This window comes from Protopterus annectens, chromosome 1.part2 (assembly GCF_019279795.1).
Source record: "Protopterus annectens isolate FY-2018-M chromosome 1.part2, PAN1.0, whole genome shotgun sequence".
Classification (NCBI taxonomy): Eukaryota; Metazoa; Chordata; order Ceratodontiformes; family Protopteridae; genus Protopterus; species Protopterus annectens.
Genome location: NC_056727.1, coordinates 88768808 through 88785052, shown reverse-complemented (window position 1 = coordinate 88785052; position 16245 = coordinate 88768808). Strand labels below are relative to the sequence as shown.

At 42.4% G+C, this 16245-nt stretch overlaps 1 protein-coding gene across 1 annotated transcript in view; it reads right to left on the bottom strand.

Annotated features, from left to right (window-relative positions):
* The window catches only part of PAPOLG (poly(A) polymerase gamma), a gene marked incomplete in the record, with an annotated part of 1229485 nt that overhangs the window by 1091312 nt on the left and 121928 nt on the right, over positions 1-16245 (bottom strand). Inside the window, 1 exon segment of the mRNA XM_044054963.1 lies at positions 11621-11705. Within this exon segment, the coding sequence (XP_043910898.1) occupies positions 11621-11705 (85 nt within the window).

Here is a 16245-nt window from a genome sequence, read left to right as displayed (position 1 = left end):
CCAAGCCAGAGGTAGGAGCTGAGCTCATCTGAGCCGAACCCTACGAGAGGAAGAGTCGGCACCGACAAATCGGTACAACTATCCTCTCCGGACCCGACAGGAGTGTCGGCTCCTAGACTCCCAAGTCGGCGCTGAGGACGTCTGAGTAGATGGAACCGATAACACCGGAGCAGGTCTCAGCTCCACAAGCTCAACAACCATCAGGTCAGCCTCCTCCAGCTCCGAAAGTCCAGTACGGCGCGGAGGAGGAGCAGTCAAGTCTGGGTTAATGGTCTTCAGTTCCGAAGAAGGTGTCAGAGCAGACAATTTGGCAAGGCCTGATGCCCGTAAAAGCTTCTGCACCAACCGGTCCATATCCAGATCTGAGAGGCTGACAGAAGACTTCGAGGAGGGCACTGAGGGTGCTGATTGGAGCAGAGGAGATGAGGGAATCTCAGAAACCAGCTCCAGACTGTGAGCTGGCTCCGAACAGAAGGGACACTTTGTTCTGAAGGCAGTGGAATCGATGACCCTACACTCTCCATTTTTTTAGCCTTTATCGATAACTTGGAGTCACCTGAAGACTTGGATGACTTAGAGGATTTACTAGCAACATCCTGGTCACCTAGTGCTTCCAAGAAGTGGTGCTGAAGTAAACCCCTATCCAACCAATTTCCTCCTCCTCTCTAAAAGTACCCTGGAAGAGAAGGAGTGACAGATGCTACAAGAATCTTGGAGGTGTAATGCCCCCAGACAATTGTCACGGACTGGCACATTCAGTGTGTTTGACATTTTTTGTCCACAATCTGACATTTTTTGAAGCCAGATTTAGGATGTGGCTTCTCTTTCTCATCAGACATCCTTTTAAATTTAGACAAATTTAAACAAATGGAAAAAACACACTCAAAGCAACTATTTAAATAACTACTTACTAAGAATTTAATTAAATACAAGGCCAACTACTAGGCCAACTGCTAACTAGAAACACTTCTATAGAAAAAAACAAAGCCAACACAGGGTGCTTATAAGCCAACACAGGGTGCTTATATATATATATATATATATATATATATATATATATATATATATATATATATATATATATATATGTATGTATGTATGTGTGTATATATATATATATATATATATATATATATATATATAAACTATCCTAACAAGAATGAAAGTCAAGAAAAAGTTTTTAAAACTTTCAAATAGACGAATCCTTCCAATAAAATTGGTCCGAGCTATCTGGAACATCGAGATCTGTGCCACGGCAAACTAGATCGGAGGTAATTCCAGCAATGAATCATGGGATAAAGGGCTTGGTCTCAAGCTACTGGCAAACCTTGAGCTTTGCTAATGGCCGTGTTGGAGCCTAGGATCGGCTGCAAACCCATCAGTAAGAATAAATGTCGAGATTTAACAACTTCACATTGAAAATTTCCTGAGTCGGCCGACCGGCACTTGCAAACTGCTGCTGCTCCGGGCACCGCACAACAAGAAAGACTGACGTAATGGCGTCAGCTGTATGTTATATACCCCTGGCGACCTGACGTCATGGAAGAGACAGCATCTGACGCAGGAATCCAAAGACTCTGGTATTCAGGTAGGCTGAGGGCTAACTGCAGGCAGATAACCCAAATGTGATGACTGCAACAGTGAAACACGAAGAACATGTGGGTCAAAAGGCAGAGGCACCCAAGAGGTGGAGGGTCGGGAACCAAATGTATCAAGGTAGACAGACTAGTCATCAGAAGGGGCTAAGGACTTCCAGCCACCCCTCTAAGGATTTCCAAGATGTCTGAAAAGGAGACATCCTCAAAGGAGGACCATGGGGACCTTTCCGATTCATCCAAGTCTGTGTCAGGGGAGTCCAGATGCTTCCTCTTACATCTTTTCTTCCAAGGGACCTCCTCCAAATGTTCGGTGGAGGTTTCTGAAGAAATGGGGACACCCAATGAGGTGTCCTGGGGCACAGGTTCCTTATGCTTAGAGGCAGGAGGAGGGTCAAAGGCAGGCACAGGCACTGAGAGAGGAGTAGCCAATGCAGCAGAGGGTGGAGCAGTCTCAGGAGACAACATGCTCATCACCTCAAAGGTGCCACGGTCCTGAGTCGAAGGAGACTCAGGCTCCGAAAAGCCGGGAGATCTCCTGAGAACCGAGAGCAATAGTTCACAGGCTGATGTGGGAGCCGAGCTCACCTGCACTGAAGTTTCGAGAGGGAGAGCGGGGTCGGACAAGGGTCCGATGCCACTTCCCCCCCGCGGAGCCAGTGAGAGGGCTTCAGCACCCAGATCCCTCGATGGACTGAGACATCTAGGAGATTGGAGCGGGTGTTGGAACCAATAAAAGAGAAGTAACCAGAGCCGATGGTTCCACCACCAGGACCTCCATGGACTCTGGCTCCGAGCTCAAGAGAGTCGGAGGAGGAACTGATGGAGAAGCTGGAAGGAGACAATTCCTTATGGGTTGGGCTCGATAGTAATTTAGCTAGTGCCTGCGACTTGAGGGGCCTGCCTATTGACCACTCTCTCATCACGATCTGAAAGCCTGGAGGACCGAGAGGAGTGCGAAGAGGATTGGTGACTGCCGGCTCCAGGTTGCAGCAAAGGAGACTATGGAGCACAGCGTACCAGTTCCAAAGGAGACCTTGTTCTCTTATGTGTCCGGACTGGCTGTGAGAACACAGATGGAGCCGCCGGAGACTTAGCTTTGTCGGAGCAAACACTGGGAACCGACAGAGCCAAAGGTTTTTCAGTGGATTTTGTTTGTTCTGTACTCGGAACCGATGGCTTAGCTTAATTTTTGGACACTTTAGCCGGCTGAGGACCCTGTGACAAAGAATCTTAAGGGTTCTTCAGAAGGCCACTCATAATTAAATTACTCTTTCTCTCTTGCAGAACTCCGGAACTAAAAGCATGACAGATCGAGTACGAGTCCTGCAGGTAAACAGCCTCTAAATAGTATACACAACTCGTGTGTCCTTCTGTAAGGGACATTTTTTTGGCAACACGAGTCGCATTTTTTGAACCCAGAGGGTTTCGGCTCTTTGAATATAGTGGATAATTGACAGAAAAATTTTACCACAGTGCTAGAAAAACAAAGCTGTAAGCTAACAGCACACAACTAAAAGTACTACAAGGCTGTACTAGCCCAAACACGACAGGAAAACTTAAAAGGGGGAGAGCCTGTAACAAACAGCTATCCCAGAAAGGGTGGGGAAAAGGAAAAAGAACCCTCTAATTTAAATGGGCTTGATGGGAAAAGGAAGGCCTGAGGAAGAAAACGATGGCCAAACACCCACAACAAGTAGAAAAAGGAGGTTGTTAGACTAACAGGGGATGATATACCCTCTAATGATATTAAACAAAACAACCCTGAGAAGGATAACAATATAAGAAAAAAGCACAAAGTACTTAGCCTGAGCCAATAGTCACAATCTCGATTCTGCAAATGGCAAATTAGATCTGGGTAGCTACCACTAGGCATGTAGGGATAGGGGTTAGCCTCGAGCCAGTAAAAGCTCTCGAGCTATAGTAAATCGGCAGAGTCGGAGCAAAGGATTGGCTCCAAATCCACCCAGCAAGAACGAAGCGAGACGGGACAACATAACATCAAAAGATAACACAAAAACTGGAAGCTTGCTTACAGATATGGATAGTTGGATACAAAAAGTGAAACTGTTTGTAGCTCCTTTAGTTTATGTACACGTTAGACATATTTTTAATCAACCCAAGGAGTGCTGTGGACAATACTTAAGAGTTGAAGGAATTTATTTGGGAAGGGAAGAGAGCAAGAGTTAAGGGGGTATACGGATTCTCCCCATAGAAGGGGGTATACTGATTCTCCCCATAGAACAAGGGGGTTTAGGATTATCTAATTTGTATGTATATTTTAGAGCTACACAGTGAAGTTTTATATATATAACAAAAGCAGAAAGTTAGAAATCAAAGTGGAAAGGGATGATTAACAGGGGGGTGTACAAGAAATGAGGAGAGAGTAGGATTTTGGATGCAGATCCGAATAACAGCAACCATACAGATTATAATATTCATAGTGTTGCAGAAAGTATTCTAAGAAACAAATTAATACATGAATGGACAGATTTTCCAATAGGGATGACTGCAACACAGAACAAGCAAGAGGGGATTAGAATGTATTGGAGAAAACTGGAAGAACCAAGGTATTGGCAGCAAATAACTTCACAACAGAGTGGGATGAGGCCAAGCAGAAGTTTGGAATGAAGGACAGAGTACTACTGTCTACCAAGGACCGATAAGGGGAGTCCCAAGTGAAGACCAGCTCTGACAGAGATTTTAGTAGTCTCTCAAACAGAAGCTGCTGTTACAAAAAAAGGGACAATTAATAAGTTGTATTAAATATTCCAAAATACAGATGTATTTCGTGCAAACTGTACACTACGAACAAAACAAAAATTTCAATTCCTAAATACTAACGGATTCAAGTTAAGTGTTTTTGTCCTTTCACCAGGACTTCTTCAAAACTGTAACTGCTTAAAACAAGTCCAAAAAAACAATCAACAGTAACTGGCCATCAATAAAACATGCTCACATCTCTTTTAAAGAAACATATTTCAAAAACTATTGTTCTTTTTACAAAGTAGTACAATTAACCTCATAACAAATAATTTTCATAATCTCAGGTGAAAATGTTTAACTAAAATCTTAACAGCTATAATTTAGCTGATCTCATTTTGAGCACAGAATTAATGGAAACAAAATCGAGACCTGGTTTCGTTGTAGCATCCAGTTTCAATTGACAAAGAAGCTCCTTGTACTATAATCTGTTCCCCCATGCTCCCCCCTCCCCCATTGTCCTGGGGGACAACTTCCAGTATACCAAAGTTAATGTTTTTTAAATCCCTCACATACAAATGAACACTGAAGATGTTGTAAGAGATCTGGGGATGCAGGTTGACAGCAACCTCTCCTTCGACCACCACATTGCTACTGTGGTCAGAAAGTCCTATGTGGCACATTTCATTACCAAGGGTTTTGCATCCAGGAAGAAAGTGGTCTTAGTCTCTCTCTCTGCTCTTCCCTCATTAGACCAATCATAGAGTATAATGCCCCAGTTGGCATGTACCTCACTAGACACCTGCAACAGCTGGGGAGACCACAGAAGTATCTCACGAAAAGGATCATAGGCATTAAACACGTCTTACATGGACAGATTCAAAAGACTCCCAGCTATCCTTTGTCTCATATCGCCTACTTAGAGGTGATCTCTGCTTGACTTACAAAGCCATGTCTGACCCAGCTCTGTTAGAAATGCTACTTCTGAAGAAATCCCAGTCCCTCCACACCACATGCTCCAAAGACCTCAACCTCATTACCACAATCAACAGAACATGCTGGAGGAGACAGGTTCCTCAAAAAGAGACTGCCCATGCTCTAGAATAGACTTCCCATACATGTCAAGCAGATCACCTAGCTGAGAAATCTTGATGAGTGAATGGGCAACAGAAAGTTCACCCCGGGGATCACTCCAGTGGCTCTGCTTGATAGAGGCCCTGGGAATTGATGTCAGGTGGCATGATGCCAGGACATGTCTATGGGATAGGCTTGTAAAGGCTCAAGGGTCGTTAGCCTAGTACACACCTATGAACCTAATTGAGTGTATTGCAGTTAGCCTTCCTCAAATCGTACAAGTGTTCGTATATCCTCAGAGAATTTCCTTTCAGTCTTTGCAATATAAAATGAAAGACATTTGTCAGAGAGCACCATGTACACTAATCCCTCTGAATTAGTCCCCTTTTTAAAAACAATAATTATCTGGGTTGTATTGTTCAAGGTCACCGTTTCCTTTATAGACTCAATTGTATGCGAAAGTGCTCAATTTGAATCCATTAGTATTTGTGAATTGTTTTCTATATTTTCGGTAATCTACCAGTGTAGTACCTCACAGGATGCGCAGTAGCAAATCCCACCCCAGACACACCTCCAGGCCGTACTAGGGAGCAGCCGCATGAATATTCATTTGTGGACGGTAGGGGATGTCATTAATATTGAGTACCTGTAGTAACACAAGAAGCTATGCTTATAAAATTATTAAAAGACAGTTATTATTACAGACTTAAAGAACCTGTGTAACTCCAACAACACTCTGAATTAAGAAATTCATCAACCATTTGCTATAAAAACTGTAACAAGACTCTGTTGATTTAGAAAGAATACAGTTACATTTTAATGGCTGAAAATGTTTCCCGAAGAGGGTAGCAGTACTGTTGCACAGCACTTCTTCAGTGCTGAACTGGTCAGCTGGCCTTAAGGCAGTTGGGAGGATAGGTTCATAGGTTCATAGATTAGTACTAAGCTAACTGCCCTTGTAAGCCATTTTAAGCTTAGCCAATTATCCCTTGTGAGACTCAAACCCTGCACCTTGTGTTTGTAAGGCAAACACCTTAACCATTAGGCCACCCTCCCAACCCCTGATGAGATATGAACTCATGACCCCTGGTTTACCATACCAGGATGGCCTAATGGTTAAGGTGTTTGCCTTACAAACACAGGGTACAAGGTTTGAATCTCACAGGGGGATAATTGGCTAGGCTTAAAATGGCTTGCAAGGGCAGTTAGCCTAGTACTAATCTATGAACCTATAATAATTTTGATAGCCTAGTATGAACCTATGAACCTATAATTAATTTAAAATGGGTGGCGAAAGCCAAACACACTTTGGCTAGGCTTATAAATGCCCTAGGGCAGATAGCCTAGTATGAACCTATGAACATCTGTACAGAAGCAGGGGGGGTGAAGCACTCCCACAAGGGGGTTCAGGGGGTCTTGCCCTCCCCCCCTGAAAAAGGAGAAAGTAATTTCTACGAGGATGGAGTTCGTTGTGTGCTTGAATATTTAGCAATTTACATGACGTGACATGCGAATTAGCATGCCTGTCAGTCTTCCTCGATATCCCCACCCATTTGGCGTGCCAATCACGGACGGCACACCCAAAGCTGCGCAAAACTAAGTGCGAGGTACTACACTTGGAGATTACCATATTTTCAATAAGCATCTACATTTTTGGACTGCCCTGAGGGTGGAAACCATGCAATTTTTGTTTGGTTCTTTGTAAAAAATATTGCATGATAACTATAAAAATTAGAGGAAGTTAGAAAATATTGTAAATTGCTTTTCAGTCTGTCCTCCCAAAGGAACAGTGACAGAGAATATTTATGGCTTCCAAGTAAGTAATAAAGTCGAGAAGATTTAGGACTTCAGTTTGGAAATGTTTGCATAGTTACTTTTCTATCCCAAGCAGACTTCAAAGAAATTTTCCTTAAGTACATAGAAAATACTGGAGGTGAGATGGGAAAGAGACAATTGGGGACACATCTTAAAACTTCCATACAAAGTAAGTCTTGGGAGATAAAGTGGCTGTAACTAAGGAAAATATTCCTTTGAGATGGCACACAGGATAGGTCTTAAGTTTAATGTTACTGGCTGCCAAAAAAGCAATTACTAGAAATGGAAATTAAAATCTAAACCAACTATAATTGAAGAATTAATATTGTTCAAGATAAAATAAAGGGATAAGAGATCTTGAGAAAAGGGAAGTAGAAAATGAAACAGAAATAAGTGGATTTTGTGGTAATATTTATTTTGAGTCGACCACGTAGGTGCATTGCTCCAAAGACCTTTTTCAAGCATGACCCAAGTTTGTCAATTGTAAAGCTTGATTTTACATTGTAAAAGTAACAATTAAACGTACAAGCCAAAACATATGAACTAAAACAGACAAGTATGAACTACAATGCAGGGTACACCGAGGAAAAAAAAGTACATCTGTGTAAGCAAAGGAAGTCAGGTGGTGGAATACGAGAGCTTGAACTTAAAAGTAGAGCAGAAGATTAAAAGCTAGTGGAAGAGCAAAGCCAAGTTTGTCAGGAAAGTTCTTGACTGGAGAAATAGCTAAAAATGAGGCTGAAATGTACGCTGATATGTGGCAAAGGTGTTGAACTAAATATGAAGGTTTTATTGTTCAGCTTCCAAGAAGAGGCGAAACAGTAAAGGGAAAAATAACATAGGTGATGACAGTAGATAGAGTGTCAACGGGTAAAAAATAACAGACAGATATGTGAGATAATGGAAGGGAAGAACATTAGCCATTGTCCTGAAGCAAGCAGTTTTTTTTAAAGATGGTATTTTGAAGACTCTTAAATCATTGGGAAAACTATTCCATGTGACAGGGGCAATTTTAAGAATAGTCCTTAAGGACAGTAGTAATCATACAGAATATCATTAATAAAGCAGCAGACAGTGTTATAAGAGCAAAGCTAGTGCTGGAATGGAGAAAGGAGGATTTACTAATAGGGATTGTCTGCAAGCATGGGTACAATAAATAAGTAGCAGCTGGAATTTACTTATGGAATTAGGAAAGGAGCCAATATATTGGCAGCAAATGACTCTGACAGGAAATTTAATACAGTGGAATAAGGCTAAGCAGTAATTTGGACTACAGGGTAAGACGTTGTCCTCCTTTATCAGGCACTCAGAGTAAAAGCAAAGGTGTAGGGTTGGGAAGTTGGTATAATGGTTAAGGTGTTTCATTTAGACACAAGGTACAGGGTTTGATTTTCACATGGGGTAACTGGCTAGGCATAAAACGGCCCACAGGGGCAGTTAAGCCTAGTTCTAACCTATGATTGGGGAGTTTCAAGTGTACTGTTTATTTAAGATTAGAACAGAAGATGTTGTTAAACGTGGATAGTTAGCAAGGCATATATAACACACTAACTACAAGAATCAAATTAGAGGAGGTTAGAAAATACTGAAAGAGAGAGACTGGAAATGTAAATTACAAAGGAACAATATGAAGAAATCTGTAGAGCTCACGAGTATGCAATAATGGCCAGAAAGTTTAGAATTTCAGCATGGAAATTTTTACATGGGTATTTTTATGCCTAAAGTTGACCTCAGAGAATTTTACTTGGGTTTTTAGCAAATGCTGGAGATGTGATAAGAAAAGAAAAGAATGTGTGGGGGAATGTAATGCTTTAGTAAATTTTAAAAATTACTTACAGAATATTTGACATAAATGTTGGGAGAACAAATGGTAATAACGACTACAAATTGCTTAGACATAGTATACAGTTGGCAAAAAAGCAGCTACTACAAAATGGAAATGAAAATCTAAACCAATCACAAAGGAAATTTTGGATATGATAAATAATATAGAATAACATGGTGGAATCTTTAGAGAAGGGAAAGTGCAAATATCAAAGAAATAAATGGAACCTGTATAAACAATACATGCAGATGAATGCTTAGGAGGAGGAGGACTGAGGTTTAAGGGAAAACAGAAACTGGGCAACTGAAATGAAACTGGAGAAGAAAATTTGAATACATAATGCATGATGACAACAGAAACTATTGACAGCTTTCTATTAATGTCTGTGAACTCATGTTGCAATTTAAAATTTGTCATGATTTAATAAAGATGCACAGCAATATAGGCAAATTGTCTGCAACTTGGCTTTTTTTTACTAACTGATCAGAAATGGGAATGGTTTACATTTTTACTGGATTACTTATATATATACATACACACACACAATATATATATATATATATATATATATATATATATATATATATATATATATATACACACACACACAAATATATATCTATATATATATATATATATATATATATATATATATATATATATATATAGATATAGATATATACACACACACACACACACACACACACACACACACACACACACACACACACACACACACACACTATACATACATCTATAGACATACAGATACATATACAAAGCAATTGTCTGTACTGAAGCATCTAAATTCATTTATTTATTAATTCAGTGATTCAATACATCTAAAACAAATAAAACATTAAAAAAATATAGAAAAATAAAACTTTTTGCAGGGGGTTCAAGGCCCCCTGCACCATAAACACCCCTTGCTGATTAGATATTCAGACTCTTAGAGATCGCACAACAGTGGGGAAAACAGCAAAATCCCATAAACTGTGTACAGTCATACGAAGACCACTCACTGCAGCATATCTATAGCTGTTTAAGTGAATCTAACCCAAGATTTACTTACACATTATAACAAAACTAAGTGCAAGTCAAAAATACATTATTAGATGAAATAAGCATTAGTGTAATGCTTAACATCTAAAATTAGACCAAACGAATTCAGACAAAATGAATGGCACCCATATATACCCTTATGTAGACATACACACACCTATAACTAGATCTATTTACTTTAATTACTATTTTGTAACCAAATAGGTGGGTAGAAGACCCTTTTTAGCCATGACCTGAAAATACAGAAACAAAAGCAAATGTGAATATTCAAGTGGTGTAAAATACCAATAAATGCAAACCCAAATGTTTTTTAAGGTCTTGGAACAAATACAAGCTTGGAACAAATACAAGCTTGTTACAGATTCTTATGTACAGAGGAATTCTGCAGAAATAGAGTGAACAGTAAAACCAAAAAGTGTTTTACAATATTCATAGCATACATAAAGTCCATTTTGAACTTCAACTCTTCAGGAAACAAGGACATTTTACGATAAAAATCAGGGAAAGAACACCATGCTGACTGCAGCATGCTGTGAGATCCAACTGTCTTTTGTGGAGGTTGACAGCAAAATGATAAGGTTAACCCATTGCCACTGAAGCACTTGTACGCAAATTTACTTGTGCAAGTGTTTGAAGATGCCCTTTAACTCAGTGACAGATCCCAGGCCTCTTAATCAAGGTGGAGTCTCTTCCATAATGCCAAGCCTAGTCAAGACAGGCATGTTCTCCACTAGCTGTTTTACATGGAGTTCTGCTTCATGGGATAGCTTTCTCTTGGGTACATCTTAAGGGGGTAAACCTGGTCTTGGAATGGTAGTTTACATGTCAAATATGGAACAGCCACTATTTAGCATTTTGTGATTCTATGAATCACTCATCTGTGCAAATAACTTGATGCAGTCCTTTATGGGGGAAGAAAGAATGGCTTGTTACTACAGGTCACTCCCCTGGAATGCCTTACTAGTATTTCTGGCAGGCCATAAAGACAGCCCATCATGGTGCTACATCTCTTCAAGGGAAGCACTGCAGTAGGGCTGACCAAGAATTGGAAGTGATTATCACCAGCAGTAAAAAGGTCTTACTGCAGGCTGCAATCTTTCTGAATTCAGGCCTAAGTTTATATAACTTTTATCCCTGTTGCCTGCCAATTATTAGCCTAATAATGAACAAGTGGCCCATTCATTCCCTGTTTTGGTGAGAGCAAATCATGGGAGGCAGCCATCACAGTCTTCTAATAACGGCTAAAACTCCTCACCCCAGGCAGCTGGCTTGAACGTATGTCTGCTATACTCTCTCCCCCTCCCCAGGGATGTCAGTACTCTCGCGCACACATACTCCCTGCAGCTTGGCAGAACCAGTCTTATGCCCTTGGCACATATGCTGGAAATCAAGCTTAGTAGCAGTCCATACAGTAGTAAACTGGACCAGAATCCACCCCCCCCCAAAGGCAAGTCAGTATTGACTACTCATCCCCATAATGTTGGTATTAATTTGTAAGAGGAGATAAAAGCTCATTGGGATATAAACAAAGATGCATTATACTCACTTGTATTTCTGGAAAAAAAGTGGTGTTTCAAAGAGTTTTGACCAGTCTGCTTTCCCTGATACAATTTCTTCTGTGACAACAAGCCCTATAAAGAAAATAAAACACTCTGCATTAAGTGCTGGTCAAATACTGGTTAATACACCTGCACTAGCACAAATACTCTCCATTTGACATGTAAAGTACAGCAAACAAAAGTATTAAGCTAGAAATACTTGAAATAAAGCTTACTTTGGTGCAATCTACTGTGGATCATACTACCAAATGTGGGTCTGAAGGGTATAATACAAACATAAAACAAAGACATTTCTGCAACACAGTGGAAAAAACATCTAAACGATATAAAGACTCTAATGAGATGGATTAGAAATAACTGTTCTGTAAGTGAGAGAACAATCAAGTACATTTCTGTCTGATAGTGTAGAGTATAGAGGGGCAGCCACGGTGGTGCAGTGGTTAGCACTGTCGCCTCACAGCAAGAGGTTCTCTGGTTCAATCCTCGGCTGGGGTGCCTTCTGTGCGGAGTCTGCATGTCCTCACTGTGGTCGCGTGGGTTTCCTCCGGGTGCTCTGGTTTCCTCCCACATTCCAAAGACATGCAGTAGTTGGATTGGACACTCTAAATTGGCCCTAGGTGTGACTGCGTGTGTGTGTGTGTCCCTTCTGTGGAAGGTTGGGCGCCGGGCTGGCAACTTGACACTGCAAAACTCCACTACCAATCATGAGCAGACAGGTGATCCGCTGTGGCGACCCCTAATGGGAAAAGCCGAAAGGAGAAGAAGAAGTGTAGAGTTTAGAGGAATCGTTACATTGGAGTTTACCCACCCTTCTGCTTCCAGTGATCTGGCCGGATTTTTTTCAATAAGGGCCATCTTCTCTGCAACGAATACTAGCCCTTGTGCCTATGAGCTTGCTGACAAAGAATGTGAGACTTCATATATATGGCACTGTCTTGAGCTCCTTAAGTTCAAGTCCGGAAGCCCAAAAGGGAAGCATGCTTATGGCAAACATGAAGTGCTTACGGCAGTACAAAGTACGAAAGTATTATGAAATAAAAGTGAGAAACACAACAGTAGCTATATGCGAGTCGATAAACAGTGAGAAGAGGGAAGCTTTACTGATGCACTGATTGTTTATTATTATTTTACAACTGTACTGATGCACTGATTTGTTTATTATTATTTTACAACTGTACTAACATTTTGAGGAGAATTACTGTATATCTTAACATGCGGGAATAATCCCACTCAGAGAAGCGGATAGCAAAGCTGTGACAGTGTGTTCTACTCCTAGATTGTTGTTCTTTCAACATTTAGAGGAGGTGTGGACAACAGCCCTTATGTCAGTTTTTAACAAAGTTTGTGAAGAAGCATTTCTAAAGTAACCTAAAGTTGCTGCTGCCCTACTGGAAAGTGCTTTGATAATGCCTAGCAAACATTCATTGTATATGACACAGCAAATAGCAATATGGTGAATCAGCTATTAACAAAGCTTTAATTTTAAGGCCTTCTCTACTCTCCATTAAAGGTAGCAATTACTAAAAACACTGGTTTCCCCTGTTATAGTACATTAAGTTGCGTGCAGACAACTATCCTATGCAATAAATGCTTCCATTCAGAAATTGCAGAGACAGCATTACGCATGAAACTTAGATTAGTGTTTAGAAACATCCCATCGGAAGTTGTTAATCTTCCTATTCATCACTGATGGGTTCGGTTCTGAGCCCTCGGAACAGAGTCGGCCTTATACAAAGCTTGCGAGCACCAAAAACTCTCAAGCTAAGCTGCTACCCACAATGCCCTTTGCTCAATTATCTCGTTTGCTGCGCAGCTATATAGCAGCATTTCACCGAGCTTTCCTGCTAAGTGCTTTTTTCGTGAATATTTAATAGTTTGAAAAAGTTTTTTCTTCCTTATAACTTGTTCTTGTTCTATATTGCTACTGCTCTACCCACAGGTATTTATCTCTTACCATTGTTAGTAATTTCTTGGTATCTCCAACGTTCTGCCTTTACGGTATCTTGTTACCATTGTTGGTATTTACTTTTTTCTCTCCTCCATTTCCTCTCTCTGTCCCTTGTGTGCGAGAGTGTGTTTGGAGTGTCTGAAAAGAAGGGAACTACGGGATTTAAACAACGTTTTCTTGCAGTGGTAAACTGCCAAATAGTGACCTCCATGAGGAGTGGGTTCTGCATTTGTCGGCGAAACCCCAGTGTGATATCTGTGCTAGTTTCAGTCAGCAGATGTGATATGAACATCGTAACAAACTTATTCTAAAGGGCCTGCTTGCTTTGCTTTTCTCGGAGGCCATTTCTGCGACTGAGGTCTCACCCCCTCCTACTTTGGATAAGAAATGTCCTCGATCTGACCCTTCTTCACAGGCTGGTGACAGAGGTAAAGGTCACAACACAAGGCCCATAAGTCATCGTCTGAATACCATTCTGCCTCCTCGGTGCCAACTACCACATCGGCTCCGAGCTCGGCTCCAATGAAGTTCACCGAGGTAGCCTTGTCGGCGACCACCCCAGAGCAGACAATTACGGCACCGCCTATGTCTTCAATACTGACCAGTATTCCGTCTTCGATGCCGAACAGCATTTCCACGTCTTTATCGACACTGACTTCGTCCGTTTCGACCCAGTTTTCGGTTCCGACGTAGTCTTCGGAACCGTTCCTATCATCTACTCCTATAGTGACTTCTGCTCTGAGCCTGTTTATGGCTCCAACCATACCATTATTACCTGTTGCAAAATTGGAATCTGTGCCATTCTGTGACACACCACAGACCTGATGCTCATCCAATGTGGACCCATTTGCCGGACAAGCCTGCAGCCTCTTTTTGGATGGCTTGACTCCCCTTCAGGTACAATGGTGAGATCCACCAGCAGCCTTTCCGAATTGGATGTGTTGCGACTTTTTGATCAGCTGCTGACTGCTAGGGGAATCTCAAATCTCCCTAGACCCTATACCACTCCTGGTTTTGGGTCTGTTTCTCCAGCAACTCCTTTTTACTCTCCTCCCTTGGACCCCTCGGTTCCAGGGCTCATCTATCCAACTTTTACTAGAGGAATTCCTTCCTTGGCGCCGACAACAACTCTGTCTGAGGCTCAGAGATCCCTTTGGGTGCCGGTTTAATCGGAACCCACCCTTTCTCAATCTCATGTTTGGGGTTTGAGCCCCCGGTTTCGGTGTCTGTTCCGATGGTTATGTTGGCCTCGATTTCGGAGCAGATGGTAACTACTGCTCCGAGCTTGATTGAGGCTCCTTCCCCGGGGGAGGTCCACCTGGAACGTGGAGTGACCCAAGTTCCGATTCTGTCTTCTTTGGTACCGGGCTCCCATTCCTCTTCAGGCAGGACGGCTTTCCGGGTGATGGAGAGGGCGCTTGCTGCCAGCAATCCTCCACAGTTGGTTATTCCCCCAGTTCCCTCTGAGCCACAGCTGTCAAAGTCCACCCCCCCCCCAGGACTCCGAGAGCGCAAGGTCCAGGAGACCCCTGTTCAGGGCATTTCACTTTATGAGTTTTCTTCGGATGTTCCCACCGAAGAACATCCTCGGAAATGGGTGTGTAAGAGGAGACACACTGACATCCTGGAGGAGTCACTCAAAGAGGATACAGACTACGATGCTGGGGAAGGGTCCCCACGGTTGCCCCCTGACGATGTCTCCTTTGGGGACATCATGGAAATCTTGAAATGGAGGGGTGACTGAAGTCCTCAATCCCTTCCTCAGAGGAATCCATATTCCTGCAGGCCTTTCGCTCTTGGCCCTCTACTTCTTGGGTGACCCCCCCCCGCCGATGAGCTGATTAAACTCATCATGCAATGAGCTTGGAAGAACCCCAACTCCGTTGAGACCATCCCTAGGAGATCAAAGTACTCTCCCCTCCAGAGGATCAGCCCCATTGGTCGAGAGGCTTGCCAGTGGATGCTATAGTGGTGGCGGCTGCCACGAAAAAGGACCTTGCAGAAGAGTCCTGCTGTCCACCCACCCAACAGAGTCCTGGGCAGTGGACAGGTTAGGGAAGCAAGTCTTTGCGTCAGCGACCTTTGCGGTTAGGTCTCTGAACTTTATGGCACATTTTACGAGGCTCCAGAAAGATCTTATCTCCAAACTCTCCGGAACCCTCGCGGGTCAAGTATCGGATGGAGCATGAGATAAGGTTGCTTCCCAACTTGCCACCCTAGAATCAATATCCAATTCATCCATGAGGTTGCTGTCACATGCAACCGAAGGAGCAGCTAGAGCTGCGGGTGCAGGCATAGTCATGAGACGTCACGCCTGGATGTGCATCTGTGACCTCGAGGACTCCAAGTCTTCCTTTCTAAATGCACGTATCGAGCCCTCGGCTCTGTTTGGTGTGAAGGTCAAGGGTACACTAGCCATGCACGAGCAAGACAGGAAGATCTTGTCTGCCGTTGGCCTATGCGTTTCCAAACCTCAGCGTTCACTCTCCAGGAACCATTGGAGCGGAAAAATATGGCACAAGAAGTCTCAAGGTCCTTTCTGAAACGCACATGGTGAGGACTCCCCTCCAGAGGCAGAGGGGGTTCCAATAATGGAAGACATCCCTTTCGGGGCAGAGGGGGTCCCTGGAACCAGGGATCCAGAGACTCCTTCTCAGGTAGACC